Source organism: Eurosta solidaginis, chromosome 5, assembly GCF_040869045.1.
Source record: "Eurosta solidaginis isolate ZX-2024a chromosome 5, ASM4086904v1, whole genome shotgun sequence".
Lineage (NCBI taxonomy): Eukaryota > Metazoa > Arthropoda > Insecta > Diptera > Tephritidae > Eurosta > Eurosta solidaginis.
The window spans coordinates 205,716,839-205,740,078 of NC_090323.1; the positions used below are offsets into that span (position 1 = coordinate 205,716,839).

A 23,240-nucleotide genomic window follows, 5' to 3' on the forward strand; every position below is an offset into this window, starting at 1 on the left:
TCCTCAGCACGACATTTTCTAGTTTGTCCTTGTACTCCACAGCTGTCATTTTATTGGTTGTTCTGCATATAGGACCTACCCCATACCAAGAAAAACACCCCTATACCATAACATTTCCACCTCTATGCTTCACAGTTTTTTTTTTTGTGAAACGGAAGTGGAACTCCTTTCCTTTTGGGCGACTTCCATTTCTTTCCACATCATTTCAAAACAAATATATTTTTGTTTCGTCGCTCCAGAGTATATTTCTCCACTTTTTCGATCCCTCAGGTTCTGACCAATCCAAATGCTCGTTTGCAAATGTTAACCTTGTTTTTAAATTTTTCGCTCGCATTAGTGGAACTTTTCTGGCTATTCTTCCGGGTAGATTAGCCTTGTGTAAGCGCCTGCTAACCGTTTGTGCACTAACTACTTTGCCTATTTCTGCTGCTACCACCTTTGATGTCGTAAAAGAAATCCTTTGAGGACCATGATGTTAATGTTTTGAAGTGGCCTAGTCAATGCTCGGACTTAAATCCAATTGAAAACCTGTGGGGAGATTTAAGAAAGAAATTGGGGGGTCAAACTTTCTCCAACAAAGGCCAATTATGCGAATATGTTCAAAAAAATGCTCAAAATAATGTGTAAAGTAGTTCAGAATGGAGGTGGATATACTGGTTATTAACTAAGCAATGTCAAATGTGTAAAAGAAAAGTTTTGTTTCATTAATTTTTTTTCATACTTACTATCTCATCAAAATTGTACCTATTTTTATGAGCAGGTTAGTTTCGGACAAATAATGTTTTTTAATAATAACTAATATGTTTTTCGTTACTTTAATGTGAAGTTTGCTTATTTTCATTAATAAATAGGACAAGAATAAAAGGGTGTTTTATTTTCATAATATTGATTAATAAAACGGATTTTTCTTGTTTTGAAATTGAAGGACTGCTGTGTAACTATTATTTTGAGCAGGTGTGTATATATATAAATGTGCATGTTGCTACAAAAGCGCAATTGATTTAATAAAAACGTGTATAATAAGTAAAAACAATGCAAAAATGAAATGTGAAATATACAAAAATGGAATTTAAGGTTTATCGTTGCCAATTTATATAGATATGAATGTGGATTAAGGTTTTGAAAGATGTGTAAATTGTAATTTAAAGTGCTATAGAAATTTGCTAAATTTGCAAATTTTAACAACAAATAACTATTAAATTATAAGTTTGCGCACTTTAAAATATATATATTTGTGATCTGGACAACTCCCTCTTTCATTTGATACCAAGTTTTACCCCGAACTCGGGGGGTGCTATTCTAAAATTTTCCCATTTTAACTTGTATCATATACATGGTGGAATAACCAGGGGAAGTAAATAGAAAAAGACAACATCTACACTGGGGGTGTATTTTGAACGGTCAGACCAGGGTAAAATTTTTACCCGCATTGAAAAAATAGGAATATAAAAATAAATGGACATTAAAAAATGCATTTTGCAGCTTAGCAGCACCACCTTACGGGTGCAAAAGGGTATACTAAGAGGCCCAGCTTGAGTTTAAATTACTGTTAGCTTTAAAAAAAGTTAAAAACTCATGTTAACTGTTGCCTCAACATATTATTGCCGGAGCCGAATTCATGTATAGCAAATTACACTAAATTTTTTTAACATTCTCTAAATTTTAAGGGGCTGAGTTTTACATCCAACAGAGACGACATATTTAGAAGAATACTAGCGAAATATTTTACATTTATTACTATTATTATTTATTTATTTTTATTATTATTTATTTATTTATTATTATTTATTTATTTTTATTATTATTTATTTATTTTTATTATTATTATTTATTTATTATTTATTTATTTTTATTTATTTATTATTATTTATTTATTTTTATTATTATTATTTATTTATTTTTATTATTATTATTTATTTATTTTTATTATTATTATTTATTTATTTTTATTATTATTATGTATTTATTTATTTTTATTATTATTATTATTTATTTATTTTTATTATTATTATTTATTTATTTTTATTATTATTATTTATTTATTTTTATTATTATTATTATTTATTTATTTTTATTATTAATATTTATTTATTATTATTATTTATTTATTATTATTATTATTTATTTATTTATTATTATTGATTTATTATTATTATTTATTTATTATTATTTATTTATTATTATTTATTTATTATTATTATATTATTATTTATTTATTATTATTTATTTATTATTATTTATTTATTATTATTATTATTTATTATTAATATTAATATTATTATTATTAATTTATTATTATTAATTTATTATTATTATTTATTTATTATTACGTCGTTTTTACAGTTTAATTATTTATGCTGTCGGAATGCATTTCATTCCGGTCAACCCAAAAGCTAGCAGCTCAGCAGAATAAGCCACTGTTGTTGTTGTTGTAGCAATGCTCGCCCCACCTAATAGCCGCGACCGATCACAAATTGTCATCAATATCCTCTAACGGGAGTCCAAGGAAACTTGCCGTTTCAACAGGGGTGGACCATAAGGAAAGGGGTGTTAGAGGCGTTGGTTCCACATTACAATTAAAGAGATGGTTGGTGTCATGTGGGGACACATTGCAAGCAGGGCATACATTTTGTATGTCGGGGTTGATTCTGGATAGGTAAGAGTTTAACCTGTTACAGTATCCAGAACGAAGTTGAGCAAGAGTGACACCCGTTTCCCTGGGGAGTATGCGTTCCTCTTCTGCGAGTTCTGGATATTTTTCTTCAAGTACTGGATTCACCGGGCAATTCCCGACATAAAGGTCCGACGCCTGTCTATGGAGTTCACCAAGGACCTGCTTGTGTTGTTGTTGTAGCGATTAGTTACTCCCCGAAGGTTTTGGGGAGTGTTATCGATGTGATGGTCCTTTGTCGGATACAGATCCGATACGCTCCGGTAACACAGCACCATTAAGGTGCTGGCCCGACCATCTCGGGAACGATTTATATGGCCACATTAAACCTTCAGGCCATCCCTCCCTCCCCACCCCCAAGTTCCATGAGGAGCTTGGGGTCGCCAGAGCCTCGTCTGTTAGTGAAACGGGATTCGCCGCTCGAAGGTGAGGTTGACAATTGGGTTGGAGAAGCTATATATTGCGCTACACAACCCCTTGGATCCCACCTGCTTGTGTTTTTCCGCTTCATACGGCTGGGTTCTCAGGTGCCGTATTTCCTCAAAATGCTTACGGAGATGACTCCTTAGGCCCCTAGGCGGTGCTGGTTCGTCAATCAGATGTCTGTTGGGATGCCCAGGTTTCTGGGTATTCAACAGAAACTGTTTGGTCAGCATCTCATTTCTCTCCCTGATGGGGAGTATTCTCGCCTCATTATGCAGATGGTGTTCTGGGGACATAAGAAGACAGCCCGTGGCGATTCTGAGAGCAGTATTTTGGCAGGCCTGTAGTTTCTTCCAGTGGGTGGTTTTTAGGCTTGGCGACCATATGGGTGACGCGTAGCACGTAATCGGCTGGCTAATTGCTTTGTATGTGGTCAAGAGCGTTTCTTTATCTTTTCCCCAGGTACTGCCAGCAAGGGATTTGAGGATTTTATTACGGCTCTGAATTCTTGGAACAATTGCGGTTGCGTGCGCACCAAAATGTAGATCCTGATCAAACGTCACACCCAAGATTTTGGGGTGTAGGACAGTCGGTAGCGTAGTGCCATCGACGTGGATGTTCAATATGGTCGACATTTGGGGCGTCCATGTTGTAAATAAGGTCGCGGATGATTTAGTCGGTGACAATGCCAGGTTTCGCGAGGCGAAAAAACTGGAGAGATCAGGGAGATAGCCGTTTATTTTATTGCATAGCTCATCGATCTTTGGGCCTGGGCCTGTGGCCATTATTGTGCAGTCATCGGCGTAGGAAACGATTGTGACTCCTTCCGGTGGTGAAGGTAGCTTAGATATGTAGAAATTAAACAAAAGCGGGGATAGGACACCACCCTGTGGCACCCCTTGTTTAATTCTCCTTTGTTTTGATGTTTCGTTTCTGACAGGCATGCTTAACCAACGAAACGATATCATTTCGTTACGATAATCAACGTTAATAAACGAAACGAAGTCATTTCGTTTCGTTTATTAACGTTAAGATCGTCAAATTAACGAAATGATTTCGTTTCGTTTTCTGCCATATCAAAACGAAATCAAATCGTTTATGTTGATTATTAATTTCAAACTATGCTGGCAAAGCTGATTGATGGCGGAGTCATTAAAGGTGAAAGCATTATCCAAGCTGATTGTAACTTTTCTCATGAATTTTGACAGTACGAACATTTCTCAGAGTATTTTTGACATTACCACCAACGAATTACACAAACAAATTACATAGAGTTTGTGTGTGTATGTGCGCTCGTTGTTGCCACCTTACGGCTTCACCATGGCTATAGCATTGCCAGCACAATTCAAACATAAAGTATCACGTTTTCGTTAACGTTTTTAACGTTAACGAAAGCTTTTCGTTTCGGTTAAAAACGAAATACAATTTATCTTGATAATTTCTTTATCGATAATATTTCGAAGTGTTTCAACGGAAACGGTGGAAATTTTTTGATAAACGATTAGCTTAACGTTAAGGTGCATCCCTGGTTTCTGAATTGCACCGATGCCTGCCGACCACCCAGATAATTTGCGGTCCACCTTTTAAGACATGGGGGAAGGGTGGACCCTTCCAGGTCTTGCAGTAACGAGCCATGGTTGACCGTATCAAAAGCTTTTGATAGGTCTAACGCTACGAGTACTGTTCTATGGTGGGGATATTGATTCAAACCGCAATTTATCTGGGTGCTAATGACATTTAGCGCGGAGGTAGTGCTATGGAGTTTTCTGAAGCCATGCTGATGAGGGGCTAGCTGCAAATGTGCTTGGAAATAATGAAATGGAATGACGATATGACTCACCTACGTTAGCTGGTTTCCCAGGCTTTAGTAGCGGGACCACCTTGGCCATTTTCCATTTCTCGGGTATGACAAAGGTGGAAAGAGACAGGTTGAAGACATGCGCTAAATATTTGAAACCCTCTTTCCCTAGGTTTTTAAGCATCGGCATGGCTATGCCGTCTGGGCACACTGCTTTGGATGGTTTAGCGCGACCAATGGCGTCCTCAACCTCTCTAGCGGTGATGGTAATTGGTGACGCGCTGAGTTTGTGTTTATGTGCGTGTCTATTGGCTCTCCGTCTATCTTTGTCGGCCGTAGGATGCATTATATATTGTCGGCAGAAAGCGCTCGCGCATTTTTTCGCATCCGACAGCACCTTATCGCCAAAGGCGATGGAAACTTTGTCTTTGTGCTTAGTCGGATTCGATAGGGACTATACGGTGGACCAAAGTTTACCTACACCGGTAGAGAGGTTACAACCTCTTAGGTGCTCTTCCCATTTCGCCCGCTTGTGTTCGTCCACAAGCAATCTGATGCGTTGGTTTATATCCCTTATTTGGGGGTCGCTTGGATCAAGCTGTCTTATAAGGTCGCGTTCCCTCGCTAAGCTCGCGGCCTCCGCCGGGAAGTGGGGCCGGATTTCGGGAATTCTCCCGGCGGGAATGAAATGTTGCCGAGGCGGATTCAATGACCTTACGGAAGGCACGCTCCCCTTGGCGGGCATCAGTCGGGATAGGGAGGGCAGCAAAGCTGCTGTCTGTTGCAGATTTATATTCTTCCCACTTTCCTTTTTTGAAGTTTATGAAAGTGCGTTTTTCGGTGACGATGAAGTCGGCGGTACGCTCGAACGAAATAAGTATGGGCAGGTGGTCGGCTGCCAGTTGACGCAGTTTACGAGTTCTGCGCTCACGATTGAGATATCTGGCGAGCTATGACAGCTTCCTACCATACGTGTGGGGGCGTCTCCGTTTATTGTGCAGAACGTCGTTTCGTCTATTTGATCCGCCAACATCTCACCCCTACTGTCCGCCCGCAAGTTTGAATGCCATAGGTCGTGATGGGCATTGAAATCGCCTAAGATAATGCGATTGTTGCCAGTGAGTAAGGCCTCGATATTAGGGCGGTATCCACTGGGGCAACAGATGACAGGAGGGATGTAGATGTTGATGATTTCTAGATTTGCATCGCCTGACCGGACAGATAGGCCTTGACGTTCTAAGACATTGTCACTGCGGTCGATGCCAGGATCAAATATATGATATTGCACAGAGTGGTGTATAATAAACGCGAGGCCGCCTCCATTTCCGCTCTCGCGGTCTTTCCTGTGGACATTATAACCAGAGCAGGTCTGCAATGCAGATCTTGCTGTGAGTTTAGTCTCTTGAATCGCAGCAATGCGGATGTTGTGCCGCTTCATGAAATCGACTCTCTCCGTAATCTTCCCAGTTAGTCCATTACAGTTGAACTGCAAAATTCTGAAGTGCATGAGGGGTGACGCCGCCACTCTAGGGGTAAGTGAGGGGTGACTACGCCTAGGTTGTGGAAGGTCAGGACGCAATTGCTGTTGTGGCCTTGGGACTGGGCGCCCTTGGGCAAGCATTGGGGTACCCGGATGATTTGGGTTTGCGACCTGGCAACATGGCGCGATGAAACCCGTCGGGGGTTGCCGTCGCGGAGACCAGAACATCTAGGAAAGTGGCACCACCCAAGGCAGGAGCTGCATTGAGCGGATGTTGCAAACCTATATATTCTGTGGTGGCAGACGTTGCAAACGGAGGCAGGGACTAAGAGTCTGTTTCCCTGACCTGCACGATTGCTGCCAGAAAAGAGTTGGGAGAAGAAGACGGGGGCAGGGGCTGATGCTCAGCATTGCAACCAGCTCTACTACGAAGGTAGTAGTTATGAGTGGTATCAGCTGTTTGAGTTGTTGGCGCCGTGGGGCGCGAGCAGCAGCGGGTACTTGTTGTGGCTTGCTGAGCAGCGAAGCTGCTGGAAGGTAGTGGGGATACGCTAAGGCGTAGACTACGGGACGCCCTTGGGCGTGAGCAGCAAGGAGCTACAAAAGATTTATAAAAATTACGTGGACGTCGGGTTTTGGGATCAAGCCCAGAACAACCTGTCCGATGCAACCATCCCTTGCACGAGACACACTGAACAGAGTATGACCGTCCTAAAAATATTCTTTTCTGGCAAATGCAGCAAAACCATTTCTCATGACCGGGGTCAGGAGACGGACCCGGATTGGGTTCGATACCTTCCCGGAGTAAGAGAATATGTAGCAGTCCTGCTGCAAGGAGCTGCTGGGAGGATGACAATTTGTGGGAGGGACGAAACAAATTAAATGGGGTCACACTGAAATGACAGTCCTTGGTCGGGAAAAATCCCGAGTCGCTCCGGTACATAGAACCGACTGCCTTGGGAAGCGAGAATAAGCCACTCTTATCGGACGGTTGGAAAGGCCGTCTTTCCAATCCTCCCTGTACCAGCTTTTATGTAAACATAATTAATTATAATATAGCATTGTTGGAGGAATATACGTGATTCACATGAACACTCCAGCTGTTTGTCTGGGACGATATTTTAAGGAATTCTTTCCCAATTTGACTGCGAGCGATATATGTATTTGACTTGATGCATTTATGAGGTATAATTCAAGAGTTTTGGTGTTATTTTTGTATGAATTACGAAAACAATTCACTAGAGCCTTGGGTAGCTGCCAAGGGGTAAAGATTTGGTTGGTTTCCTATAAAAGTTTGCTTTTACAAAGACCTGTATAGATTTTTTTCGGGAACAAATTATACATACGAGCCTGACCTCTGCGCATCTTCCGCAACCATTATAAAAGCGTCGTCCAATATCAACAGAAATCAGCTCTTCTATTAACTTGCAGCTTGCTCTGCTATCTAGCGTATAATAGCAACTGCCGCGGATCAATTAAAACGTACAACTGCCGGTAATGCAGTGCAAATATTCACAATAGTGTCATAGTACAAATAGATCACTTTGTGTGCTAGCAATCGTTTATTCTTAAGAAATTATTTTAATAAAATATAGCTAGACAAAAGCACTACCACAAAAATTGCCCAAAGCTCGCTAATAGCCCGAATATCCATCTTTACAACCAAAACTTTATTTATAGATTTGGATTCCAAATAAGAGCAAAAAAGACACCCGTACATAAAAACAGCAATTAGAAATAATATATATGATGATAGGATGGAAGCGTCAGGGATCGTAATGTTTATTTAACACGGTTTTATTCATAAAAGCCAACTCAGATAGCCGATAAGCCAGCAAGTTAGGGGGGGTTAGAATATACACGCGGTAGGTATTGCTGTCGTAAGTGGCGACTAAAATACTAAATAGATTCAAGGGATTGTGCAGCGCACACATATCAGGTTGCCAACGCAATATATAGCTTCTCCAAACCCAATTTAATTTAATTTATTTATTATTACAGCTGTTTAGGCCTAAATTACTAAGTACAATTCATTATTATAATCACTTATTTCTATTGAATATGCTGTTGGAATGCCATGTGATTCCGATCAGCATATTTACAGGCGTGAGAAACGGACGAGTCTGGGAGCCACTCATTTAAGGAAGGTTGGAAAGGACGCGTTTCCAAACCTCCAGTACTCCCAGCTGTAATGTACCTTAACTTTGGTACAAACTACTTTTGTTAAATAAAATAGAACGATTGAGAAGGCACGTGTTTTATTATAGTTCGTGTCTAGAACAATCTTCAATAATATGTATATTCAAAGTGTGTACAATAAAAGTGGTGTGTAGTAATATGTATATATAGGAATGTGTATTGTGAATCGATTGTATGTGTGTTCCAGAACCGATGATAGGTTCGTTCCTGACACCAGCTTAAGGCAACAAAATTTGGAGCTTATATTTTTCAATTATATTTGTATTTTAAGCTGTCGGAATGTATTGGTCTCCTGGTCAGCTAAACATGTGTTTGGATGTTGGAAATAGAAAATAACGTGTACCCAATCACCCCTCAACTTTGTTTAGTAAAGACGCTGTCGGAATGCATGAAGATTCCGATCAGCGCAGCTCAAAATATAATGGGAGGTTGAAAAGGACGTGTTTCCAATCCCAAGGCCTTCGGGGATTGTCCTTATCACTACACAACTAAACAATGAAGAATTTAGAGCAAGACAATTGACGGCTTACTTCATCTAGGCCCGTATTGCGTGTTACGATCAGTGACTGAAACCCGTTTTCACTCAGGCGATAACTATGTAACTGTGAGACTATTTGAACAAATTTTAATAAGTTATGGATCTAACGAGTACTATTTGTCCCTACTTCGCATATGCCATTAATCCGACCCACCATTTCAGAGCTATTCTGATTTAAAAAATGAGTTTCGATCACGGATCGTAACACGTAATACGAGACATGGTTATTCCCTCTTGGATCATATATTTCAGCATAAGTGTGACAAGAAAAAATTTAAATTTAGGCATGATTCAATTACTAGAGGTTTGTTGTCCAATGATGACACAGCTTTGACATTCAAATATTTAAAAGTCTTGATAGGTTGCTTTTACGAAGTAAGGAAAAGGGGAATAATTCAATTCCCTTCAACGAAAATTGTAGTAGAAAAGTACCTTTAGTAGTATATTGTATTTGTATTTGTATTTTATTAAATTTTTTCCTAACACAACAATTTGACAAAATTATTTTATAGTGCTAGTCAGAACAGTGACAGAACAAAGGCGAAAATTCAAAAAATGTTTCAATAACTTAGTTAACCAATAGATAATTTGTAAAATAAGACTTAATGGTTACAATAAATTTTAATGAGCTTAGCCTAGGGACACAGAACAGAAATAAGAATAAAGGGGACATTGCAAGGGTAGGTAGTACAGTAATAATATTAGGTTCTATCCTTTGAGGAAATAGGAGGTGGCAAGCAAAACGGATAGAAGATCAGTAAAGAGAGTCAGTTGAAGAAGGAGAGGTGAGTCAATTAAAGAACAAGATTAATTCTTTTTTGAAATGCAGTGTATTACTTATTTGTCTTATTCTGGCTGGAACGGAGTTCGAAAGACGGATCGAAGTAACGAAGAATTGGCGTTCAGAAATTAGCATACGGTGTTTAACATGTGCAAGAACCATTGTCCTCGTAGAATGAAGAAATTGAAGCCTTCGATATAGGTAATAAGGCTCCATCGTGTAGATTATCTTATGCAAGGTAATAAGTGTTCTAACTTTAAAAGATTGTCAAAAGAAATGTCTAGCAACTTTGCAGAATAACAGGAAACGTGATCAAGTCTATTCAGCCCGTAAACGTATCTAGCAATGTTATTGTAGGAAACATTAAGCTTCTTTTTACACACAGCGTCACAAAAAAAATCTCACAGCCGTAGAGGAGCGTAGGTATTAAGTACGCTTTGGATAAAAGTAGTCGAATATGTAGCGGAGTGGAATACTGTGTCAACCACAGTGTACGGAGCATACCGTACACTTTTCCTACGGTTCTAAAGATATGGTCTCTTCTGGACAATGTTTTGTTAAAAACTATGCCAAGATTTCTTGTCGTGTCAACAATTGAACATCGTCAGCATAGATGTGGACGTCACAATACTTAAGAACACGAGGCAGGTCATTAATGTACAATAAAACAACAAAGGACCAAGGATTGACCCTTGGGGTACACCACGCGAAACGTCTAACAAGTTTGACTTTCTATTATCTACACATACTGCCTGCGTTCTGCCGTCTAGATAAGATCTGATTAGGTTGGTTGCATGACTGGAAAAATTAAACATGTTTTCCAGCTTTTTACATAGTAGGGTATGGTCAACAGAGTCAAAGGCTTTAGAGTGGTCAAGAAGGGTTAGGAAAGCCGTAAAGTTATCATCTATGCGCTCCTGTATATCTTCTACCACAGAAATAAGTGCCGTATTACAGCTCCTTTTTGGTCTGAAACCAGACTGATGGTCCGTTAAAAGTTTATTTACATGCACATGTGTGGCGATCTGCCCATGTAGAATGCGCTCAACGACCTTCGAGAGAAAAGGCAGTATGGCTATCGGCCTGCACTCTTTGTTTTGTTTGGGAATGGGGGTAACTTTAACAGCTTTCCAACATTTTGGAAAGACAGAGGTGGTTAGAGTTTATTAAATAGGTTATATGGGGCAGGATTACGGGTAGAATAATTTTCACAAATTTTGCACATATTCCGTCTAAGCCTATAGCGGTGGACTTCACAGAAAGTATGGCTTTCGCAACATCACAGTCATCGACACGAACAAACTCGAGGGGACTAGCATCAACATTTACACGATCACCGTAGTTGTCAATACATACATTAGCAGCCGAGGGAGGTAACTTTAAAAAACTATCATTGATATCGTTAACATCTACATCAGGGGGGACAGAGAGATCCGCTTTGGATTTGCCAATTCCAATTTTCTTGATCCTATTCCAAGTTTATTTTGAATTTAAAGCGATGCTGAACTTATTTTCGTAGAAATGTACTTTAGCCGATATATGGCTTTATTGGCAGTGACTCGTGCAGCTTTGAAGCGCATGTGCATTTCCACAGTTCTGTATCTTTTCCACCGGGAATAAGCTAGATTACGCAAGTGAATTAGATGCTAAATACTGGCGTCAAACCATGGATTGCTATTGTGTTTCTTCACCTTAAGTTTCGTAGGAACGTGGTCGTCGAAGAGCTATATATGTATTGTATAAATACTTTATTGAAGGAATTTAGTTTGCCCATCCACCGATGCCATCGTTCGAATCAATCTCCAGTCGACAGACTCCACTGCTTCAGCAAGTGCACTATAATTTATACTGTTTTCACACAGAAACTTAATGATCTCATTTCACCTGCTAATGAAATCGTAAATTTTTTGCTTTCACACAGAAGTAACTGCTCGATTAGTATGAAGGATGAGACAGAAAATCATGGCGGAACGATACAAGGTGGGAGCATGGTGACATACCTACAAACAAAAAAAATTCCATGTACTTGTAAATTCGATGTACAAATGTCAAAATCGTACTGCGCCGGTAGTTGATGTATCAAATCAAATAAAAAAGGTTATAATCAGCTGTTCGATGCGGCCACCTTGTATTGTTCCGCCATGCAGACAATGACATTTGCTTTGACAAATGACATTTTTAAGCACTGAATACACCAAAAACTAAGAAGCGGAAACGGAAGCGGAAAGCTGCCAACAGAGTTGCATTGTGCTTTTGACTTCATTAGGCATTCGATTAGCTACTAATGAAATAATAATAGATTCGAATTTTGTAGGGAAGATTGAGCTCAATAAGCATCTTAATGTAGAAAATTGCCTTTATTATTCAATAAGCCGTCTGTGTGAAAATAGTATTATACTTTTAAAGTCACGATATGTAAACGAGCTCGGTGTAAACGTTTGAAAGTTGTAAGTAATGAATAGGAGGTCGTGTTTAGAAAAATTGGGAGCAGACAGCTGATCGTAAAGAAGTACTTTCTCTGAGTCGTTTATTAAGAAGAGGTCTAGCAGCGATGAACTAGTGTTGGTAAAATGTTTTGGTATGGTAATGTTAGCCGAGGAGTCCCAGATATTCCATACTTAGCTTAAGACTTGAAGCTGTGAGCAGGTTGCTAGTGATAATAAATTTGTATTTGCCAACAGGTAAAGCGGAAAATAATTAATTTTCTACAAAATATTTCGTGAATCGAGAGTTATGTTGGTTTAGTAATTTTTTCAGAACTTTGTTGAATAATGCCGTACGTCAGAATTTTATTCAAACCATTGTGAATTCATACTATTGTGAACGTTTTTATCAAACAATTCGCCACTTGTATGAATTCGCAATTATTCAAACATACACTATCTCAAAATTTGTTTCAAAAACTCCCTATCTGAGCATAAGTTCAATGTTTTTGACATAAGAGGGATTTAAAGAAAATAATTCTGAGATAAGGTGTTCTTGAACCTAATAGGGCGTTTTTGTAATAAATCCTGAAATGGGACATTTTTTAAAAACATTTTGGGAAAGGACTTTCGAACTGGCAGCCGACATGGGATGATATTCTACTCAGCATCCGCAATGAACTGGAACAAAAAAAAAAAAAATGAAATAAAATGGCCTATTGTCTTAAAACTATATTGCGGCCTTGACATTGACAAAAAGTGAAGCTTTTATGCGTCATGCTACACGGGAAGTATTTACCTTTTTAATCTCAGATTTCGAAGAGTGATTTGAATCATGAAATTCAGGTATATTCGATTATTGAATACAAAAACATTTGAACAGCAATATATTCGCTTCCCAAGGCAGTCGGTTCTATGTACCGGAGCGACTCTGGATTTTTCCCGACCAAGGACTGTCATTTCAGTGTGACCCCATCTAATTTGTTTCGTCCCTCCGACAAATTGTCATCCTCCCAGCAGCTCCTTGCAGCAGGACTGCTCCACATTCTCTTACTCCGGGAAGGCATCGAATGCAATCCGGGTCCGTCTCCTGACCCCGGTCCTGAGAAATGGTTTTGCTGCATCTGCCGGAAAAGAATCTTTTTAGGACGGTCATACTCTGTTCAGTGTGTCTCGTGCAAGGGATGGTTGCATCGGACAGGTTGTTCTGGGCTTGATCTCAAAACCCGACGTCCACGTAACTTTTATAAATCTTTTGTGGCTCCTTGCTGTTCACGTCCTAGGACGTCCCGTAGTCTGCGCCTTAGCGCCCCCCGCCACCTCCCAGCAGCCCTGCTGCTCAGCAAGCCACAACAAGTACCCGCTGTTGCTCGCGCCCCACGGCGCCAACAACTCAAACAGCTGCTACCACTCATAACTACAATCTTCGTAGTAGAGTCGGAAGCAATGCTGAGCAACAGCCCCTGCCAACCCTTCCCCAACCCAGGCGTAGTCACCCGTCACTTACCCCCAGAGTGGCGACGTCTCCCCTTATGCACTTCAGAATTCTGCAGTTAAACTGAGAAAAAGTTGTGAACCAAAAATTCTGAGTTTGAAAATCAAAAAAAAATTCCATAGTAAAAATGTGCCTTTCAGCTTGAGAATGCTATCAACGTTTATTGAAATGCATTTGAATACTAATATTTGAAATGTGAGAAATTGAGACTGATACTCAAATGTATCTCAAACTGAGAATTGACAAAAATTTTTATTGGGTGGCATTATGCCGTTTATAGTTTTAAAATCTAGATTGTTTCTTATCTTCGTTTTAATTAAAGCTAAGTCGGAAAAACTTTCTGCCACCGCTGAACTATCCTCGTGGTCCAATGGTACATGAACCAGATACGGATAGAGATTTAACATGCAAATGCAACAACAATCTGAACCATATTTATGTATTTTATTTATTTACCGTCTTGTAGACTTAATTTCTTAAATTTCTAAAATTACATCTATGAGATCTCTATGTTATTGCAATTGATTTTTGTGTTTACATTATTAAATTATCTAAAAGGCATTGTTTTGCAGTAGTTGAATTGATTGCTATTTCGACATTGTTTTATATCATTTGGTAGCTCGTTGTATTCTCTTATTCCATCGTAATATATATTTTTTTTTGTCGAATTCCGATCTTACAGCTGGCAAATGAAAATTGTTTCTATTTCTCGTTTGATAAGCATGGACCTCATTATTATATAACACGCGGTCGTTCAAATATGTCGGCAGCTTACCTAGTTTGATATTATGTATAAATTTTAAAGTATGGATCATATTTAGTCTCAATTTGTTTGAAGACAGTCATTTATATAACGAATCAAGATATTTCCAAAGAGGATAAATCAATAAGAGACATCTCTTAACATGTTTGCTTCGAACGCAAACTACTCTCTGATTTAAATTGGGGTTACTGACATTTCTTTTTATAGCTCTTCACAAAAACACAGCGAAAAGCACGGTTGCCACTTCGGACTCTGTTTGGTGCGCTGGTACCTTTTTGTCAATTTTGGTGCTTTTTTAAGCAAGTAGCCACGATTTTGATATTTTTGTCTTTTCCACTACTGCACAGAATCAAAAATCTTTCAATCATTTAATTGTAGCAGAACAAAGGCAATTCCGGTACATAAAGGAGTAATGTAGATTTTACAAAAAACAAATTTTGTTGATAGTTGATGAAACAACGGACTTGTCAGAACGAGAGGTCTTGGTTTGGTGGTTAGATATTTCGATCGATTAACAAACAATTTTCGGCATAGATTTTAGTCACTAGTTGAGCCTAATAAAAGTTCTACAGGACTGAATTAAAAATTTATAAAGCTTGCCATTCATGGAGTCAATAAGATGGCCAGCGAAAAAATTAATTGAAAACAAAATTTTACATTTAGTGCATTCAGGCGAATCGACTTGAACTAGGTAACCTGTCACTCAGCAAAATGGCTGAGTTTTTGTACCCCTTTTCTTATTCTGTACGAAATATTGCCCCGATTTGTATGCTGCCACGACGTTTGTTATAAGAAATGATCTCATTAATTCTCATACATCAGATGGTGAATAGCACTGTGTTATTGAAATATTTTGAGACATGTATTTATGTATATACCGCAAGTCTGTGTTCCTGGCGCCGACATTTTCATGCATTTTATTAGAATCTTCGCAAAGTTTAGGCCAATTTTTACATTCCTTAGACGAGAGGCTGATGCTCGTTGATTAACGAACGCGAAAATGTTAACTCAACAACACTATATGACATTGGAAGTATATACTTTTCGTGATATAGATCAAATTTTAGGTCTAGTCTAGTATACAAAATCTGCGTACTTGGATCATATATGCCCTCAAAATCCGGAGTTGGGCTCCAAAACCCCTATTAATAAGCGGAGACATCTACTGTTATATAAATTTCCATCTGTTTATTCTTCCATGTATTTTTACGTCATTGAAATTAATAAATTTTTGTGCTTGCAACGATGCCCAAATGTAAGTTTTATTGACAGAAATATAGGAGAAACAGTATAAAATAAACACAATATTTGAATTTTTGATTTTGAGTAACCGTAAAACGCTTGAAAAGTTGCCTTTTGCTTTTAGCCTTTAACATTTGTCCATATAGCCTTTTTTCTGCCAAAAACTTGCAACACTGATCTAGTGTTTTGACATGCGGCGAAAATTAAATGAAAAGTGGAAAGCAACTGTCAGAAACCCCAATCTCTTGTAACGAGTGTTTGATATCAAACATACGAACTGACGTCTCTTGTTATGTATGCTCTTTGATATTTCTGTATTTTAGCGACCGCATTAGAATATTAAGAATATTTGTTACCATGTTTTCACCTAACCTCGAAAAAAATGTTTGCATCATATCATGTGTATCATTCTTGATATTTTAGTGTACCCCAAAACGAATTACTTTGCTCTAGCTTTGCTTATGAGTGAGTAGCCCATTCAGTTATTTTTCTTGATTTTTCGGAAAGTTTCTGACAGGTGTTCTATGGACTACTTTGAATGAGAACTAGTCATATCTACTTAAATTACCTTTAAAGAGTTAACCAATATTCAAAATGTAATAATTTTACTGTCCAATTTAATAACAATGACGAATGACAACTCCGGTCAAACACGTTTTCAATAGCACATAGAAGAAATATTACAAGAATCAAAAAGATTTCACAAAATATTAGGTTCTATTATTAAACAAGTAAGGAAAGCTAAGTTCGAGTGCAACCGAACATTACATACTCAGCTGAGAGCTTTGGAGACAAAATAAGGGAAAATCACCATGTAGGAAAATTAACCTAGGGTAACCCTGGAATGTGTTTGTATGACGTGTATCAAATGAAAGGTGTTAATGAAGGTTTTAAAAGGGAGTGACCCTTAGTTGTATTTCTGAAGGCGTTTTCGAGATATCGACCAAAATGTGGAACAGGGTGACCCAGAACATCATCTGTCGGGTACCGCTAATTTATTTATATATGTAATACCACGAAAGGTATTCCTGCCAAGATTCCAAGGGCTTTTGATTCCGCCCTGCAGAATTTTTTCATTTTCTTCTACTTAATATGGTAGGTGTCACCCATTTTACAAAGTTTTTTTCTAAAACCAATCCAATCGCAATGTTTCATCCCTTTTTTCGTATTTGGTATAGAATTATGGCATTTTTTCATTTTTCGAAATTTTCTATATCGAAAAAGTGGGAACGGATTTCGGCCATTTTTTATACCAAGCGAAAGTGAATTCAGATAAGTACGTGAACTAAGTTTAGTAAAGATTTATCGATTTTTGCTCAAGTTATCGTGTTAACGGCCGAGCAGGACAGACGGTCGACTGTGTAAAAAAACAGGGAGTGGCTTCAACCGATTTCGCCCATTTTCACAGAAAACATTTATCGTCATAGAATCTCTGCCCCTACCAAATTTCACAAGGATTGCAAAAGTTTTGTTCGACTTATGGCATTAAAAGTATTCTAGACAAATTAAATGAAAAAGTGCGGAGCCACGCCCACAATTAAATTTTCTTTTATTTTTGTATTTTGTTGCACCATATCATTACTGGAGTTGAATGTTGACATAATTTACTTATATACTGTAAAGATATTAAATTTTTTGTTAAAATTTGACTTAAAATATTTGTTTTTAAAGTGGGCGTCATTCGATTTTGCTAATTTTTATTTAGCCCACATATAGTAATAGGAGTAATGTTCCTGCTAAATTGCATCATGATATCTTCAACGACTGCCAAATTACAGCTTGCAAAGCTTTTAAATTACCATCTTTTAAAAGTGGGCGGTGCCACGCCGATTGTCCAAAATTTTACTAATTTTCTATTCTGAGTCATAAGGTCTTTGGTAATGAATTATCGCACTTTTTCGGTTTTTCGAAATTTTCGATATTGAAAAAGTGGGCGTGGTTATAGTCCGATTTCGTTCAATTTAAATAGCGATCTGAGATGAGTGCCCAGGAACCTGCATAACAAATTTCATCAAGATACCTCAAAATTTACTCTCGTGTTAACGGACAGACGGACGGACGGACATGGCTCAATCAAATTTTTTTTTGATACTGATGATTTTGATATATGGAAGTCTATTATCTATCTCGATTCCTTTATACCTGTACAACCCACCGTTATCCAATCAAAGTTAATATACTCTGTGTGCAAAGCACGCTGAGTATAAAAAACAAGCATGCACCGAGCCTTTGCGCTCTACACATAATATAAAGTTAAGACTTCGTTACTCAGCCGGGCTTATAATACATATGTACATTTTTCTTTCTTTATGACCATAGTTGTTAGCGCCGTTCAGCAAATGAAAATATCCACACAAGGCGTCACGCAAAATACACCAGTGGGTAGTACTCAAACACAAACAATTCAACGTAAAACAACGAGAATATATAAATGCATTTCTTGCGATTACAAGACATCCGATATGCGTTTATTCAATACCCATTACGAGACGTGTAAATCGCAAAATTTCCAGTGTAAGAATTGTAAGAAAATTTTCCCCAATTTTGGTAGTATGAAACAGCATATGGTGAGAGAACATAACACCACCATGGATAATACATGCGCTGTATGTCATATAAATTTTGTCAATGAACCGGCATTGCGTAAGCACATGGAGGCTAATCATAGCACAAATGTGGTGGTAACAAGTACGACGACGCTTCCACTAACCCAACAACAAACGTCTGATACAAATACAACTGCAAGTGGAGGAAACACCACCACCACCACACCACTCTATACTTGTAATCACTGTCAATTCAAATCTACAGATAAAGCACTCTTTGATGAACATTTTCGTAAACATTTATCGGGCGTAAAACCTAAACCTTTTAAATGTCGATTATGCGCTCAGCGCTTTGAAACGCGGGAAGCTGCTACAATACATGCTAAACAACATCAGCCAAATTATTTTAAATGTGGTACTTGTTCGATGTCGTTCCCAAAACGTGAGTTGTTGGTTAAACATTTCGAAGTTCATCAACAACCACAACAACAACAACAACAACAGCAACAACAGCAAACAACCGTTGTGCAACATCAACAAATTGTTACTCAATCCGCGCCAATGGTCAAGCAGTTAGCAACACCAAAACAACAACAACAACAGCATCACCAACAACAACATGCCACATCTCAAAACATGTTAACAACACAAAAATTATTACAAGAAACTATCGATGAGGCATTAAGTGATAATACAACAACAGTGGTGAGTAGTGGCAATACAGATGTGGTCACCACGGCAGCCAACAATATACGATTCTTCTCATGCCACATATGTTCGTTAACATTTATACAAGAGCATTATTATAATCAACATATGGAGGCGCATAGTCAGGATAAGGAAGGTGTTGGTAGTGGTGGTGGTACAAGTGGTACTACAATTACAACCACAACATCATCGGCGTCAGGTGGTGGTGGTGGTCATAATATGCTTCATCCGAGTGCTGCTGCCTTGCTAAATGATGATAATAAGGATATTGATGGTGATAGTGGCGATTTGTCGTCCCATCATGGCGGTGGTAGTGGTGTTGAAGCTGATATTGAAAGCATTTTTGAAAAAATGCATTCCGAAAAGAATGATCACAATGATAGTGATACCAATGCGGTAACATCAAATACGTCAAATAGTGCAACACCAACAAATATAACATCATCGGCCGCTGGACAATGTAGCAACGATAGTTTAGTGATAACGTCACAACAAGGCTCTGGTGGCATCACTTTCAATATAACCATACCTCAACCAGAATCTACTGGCCAAAAAGCAAGCGAGGTGAGTTGTTGTAAATCTTTGAAGTACGTAGATATTTAATGTGGTCTTTAAATCTTCTATTCAATAAACACTAGTAAAATTTTGAAATGTTTGTCAGCAAAATTTGTAAACTTCCCCGTACTCCCCCTCTTTTTTCTAAAAATTTTTTTTTTATATTAAATATTTCATACAAACGGATAAGTGCTTATCGAAATTGAAGATGCCTGAAAACACAATACTTTCACTGAATTTTATTATTCAGACCAATTCTAAATATTCTCGCGGAATTTTGTTCTCGCGGATTTTTGTATTCCCGCGGAAAAATTCCTCCAATTCTTTTCTCCTAGAGAGAAGAATAATTGGGGAATAGGAATTTCGAATTTTCGAAGTCAGCTGTTTTGTCAATTGAAATTTCGTTGCGCATTTCTTATTTTGTTTAAAAAACTGAAAAGTTTAATTATTGTTGCGAATTTGTTTGAAATTAAGAAATAAGGTTTAAACAATGCACATTATTGCATTTCATGTGGTATTCACTGAAATGAGTAATGAATTAGTGCCACAGCAACATCAACAGAGGAGCATAGGAAGAAGACGGCGGGATAACACAAATCCGCCGGAGTTGCCTGCTTTCATTCTGCAAAGCAATTTTCTGGCGGCCACGTCGAGTTGAGTTCGCCTTTCGCCATATGCCAAAATCTATTTAAGCCTTCTTAAAAATCCTTGCGCAATTTCTGGATGGTTGCATCAAATATACAAAGAGCTCTTCCGTTGCTTATGATATACTTTTCGACTTAAAATAAAGAATATTGTGGTTGTTGTATTAACAGTGAGAATATTGTGGTAGAATGTAAATACATATTTTAGCACAAATTTGTACAAATAAGTGTTCTTTCTTAAAAGAACGAATTTCCTTTAACTATTTTGTTGCATTCCCTTTAATTTAACTAGTGAAAAAACTCCTATGATATGGCAAAGAAATCTCCCTCTCCCTCACATTCATAATACCTACTTTTCTCCCATAACCGGTTTCCTCTTTTTCGAACAGTGTTCAGAATAGGAGGAAAGGGAGAAGTGAAAAAACTCACAAGGAATTTTTATTTGGAATACGAGGAATGGGGGAAGGGAAAAAACTCGCACGGAATTTTCGTTTAGAATTGGGATGATTATTTATTATTACGGCGTTTTAAGCCTAAAACTTAGATTATTACAATTTGTAAGTACATTTTAAAAGTAGTAGGATTTCTAAAATTTGGGCTGTCGGAATGCATGCGATTCCGATAAGCACGGGAACTAGCGATCCCAACGGGCGAGTCCTGGAGCGATCTTATTGGGAGGTTGGAAAGAACGTCTTCGCAATCCTGCCCTACTCCAAGACATACATAGTTTAACTGCTAACTATTGCATGTTAGACCCGATTTTCCGCGCACTTACCGAATTTAATAGACTCTCAGGGAGTTTCCTTCTTGATTTCTCTTTGTCGAGAAGTACGTTCAAGTCTTCTCTGGATTTGTGGCTGTAATTTATTTTTATTATTTATTCATCTCATTGTTATCTTTTTTTTATTATTTACACGGTAATTACATATATAAGTTTGACTATATAGTTTTTATATCTCTATTCATTTGTATCTAGTCTGTAAGATTCTTTTCGATCATAGACTTCATAAACATAAACATAAATATTTATGTTGTCGGAATGCAATAGATTCCAATCAACACATATGACTCGGATCTCAGAGTTATTAGGCACTTTTATTGGGAGGTTGGAAAGAACGCATTTCCAATCATGTCCTGTTCCAAAAATTAAGATTACACAGTTTTGTTATTTATGCTGCCGGAATGCATTTGATTCCGCTCAACGCAAAAGCTAGTAGCTCAGCAGAATGTGCCACTTTTATCGGATGGTTGGAAAGGACGTGTTTCCAATCTTCCCTGCACCCTGTTTTATTATTTTTGTTGGAATAGACTAGACGTGACTCTTAACTGTTTGTCTGAGACGATGCCTCAGTATTTTATTATGCCTACATATATTTTTAGTTTACCTTTTAACTTTGGCTTACTTGTAACAGATCTCTAAATCCATACCGACAACTACAGCCCCCGTGAGTGTTAGCATAGATATGCCAGTCTTAGATCAACCCGACGAAAGCGCGACATCATCAACCACCGGTAATAAAAGTGGTGTGCGCAGTAGTAAGGAAGCGCCAGAGAGCAGGCGCAGTAATAGTGCTGATAGAAAGGTCTCTGGGCCAGTTAGCATGCCAAGTTTAGATGATGATAATGACAGCCAAGAGCAAAAGCATAGTATTCAAGCGCAATCAATGAAAAAAGATAAAACTTCAATAGAAATGACAAAAGGCGACGATTCCAGAGAAAAGAGAAATAGTATTGAAAACGCAGAAAATTGTACAGAAACGAAAGAATCAATTAAGGAAGAAGCAAGTGCTCCTGAAGAGACAGATGCGACAGCAGTAGACGCTGATACTGCAGACGCTAATGGCGAGTCTCACTCTGAAAATGCTGCCGCCGATGCTACGGCTGGAGAGGCAGAAAGTGAGCATAACCATCAAGTTGCAATGGAATTGGATGAGGCGATGCAAGCACAAGTTGAGAGTGGTCAAATTAAATTTATACTAAATGAAAATGGACAATTATTGCAATTAGATAATCACATTATTACTGATGCTGATGGTAATCAAATACTAGTACAAGATCCTGAACAAATTCAACAACTTTTGCAAAGTGCTGGTCTACTACAATCTGGAGATGGCCTTGATGGTGAAACATTACAAATGATGACAGATGCCAATGGGCAAATGGTATTGGTGCAAGGAGAAAATAATGAGACACAACTTATCGATGCTTCACTGTTGAATGCCGATGGCCAATTAGTTATACAGCAAGGTCACGATGGTGATTTGGGTGAAGGTGCGCATGTTATTGGCGAAGACGGCACGCGTATACCAGTTTCGGTGTCATATACTGCCGATGGTCAACCAATCGTTAGAGTGCAACAACAAATGTTGGAAGGAGAGGCGGGTGAAGAAGAAGAGCACCAAGAAGCATCGACGGTCGCAGCGACCACAGAGCAAGGCGCATCACAAGTGGCAGCGGAGAGTTCAGCAACAACAGGAGCCGCAAACACTGAAGCATCTGCAGTGTCTAGGGGTGAGGCGGATGCGAGTGCTAGTGGCGACGGTGGCGATGAAAGTACAGCGGGGCCTGGAGATGGTACTCTGGCAAGTAGTAGTGGTGGCGGGAGCGGCGCCGATTTCTTTCCCCTTGAAGATCTGATGCAGCAATCAACAGAAAATAAGCCTGCAGAATAGGAGTGGCTTTAGGACAGCATTAATTGTACAATTATGGCAGATGATTGGAATTTCTAGAGTAAGTATACCCATATATACTAGGCATACATAGGCGCATACTCATAGTCAAAATAATAAAATAATAAGTTTTGAAAAAGTTATAATTTTGACATAATTTTCGAAGAGATGTCTGGAAAAAAAGCGGTAACTGACTAAATTTGATAAACTCTGAAGTCATGCTGAAAATTTAAATAGACTTAAGTTCAAATTACCGAAAATAATGCCAAATTAATACGGACACAAAAAATTTTTTCCACTTTTTT

The 23,240-nt window shown here is 38.3% G+C and overlaps 1 protein-coding gene across 10 annotated transcripts in view; it reads left to right on the forward strand.

Annotated features, from left to right (window-relative positions):
* The window catches only part of pzg (putzig), a 40,722-nt gene that overhangs the window by 13,575 nt on the left and 3,907 nt on the right, over window positions 1-23,240 (forward strand). For all 10 annotated transcript variants that reach the window (XM_067787721.1, XM_067787723.1, XM_067787713.1 and 7 more), the window contains exons 3-4: window positions 18,133-19,631; window positions 21,679-22,996. In XM_067787721.1, coding sequence (XP_067643822.1) covers window positions 18,133-19,631; window positions 21,679-22,938 — 2,759 coding nt within the window. In that variant the 3' untranslated portion in view covers window positions 22,939-22,996. The remainder of the gene's footprint in view (window positions 1-18,132; window positions 19,632-21,678; window positions 22,997-23,240) is intronic.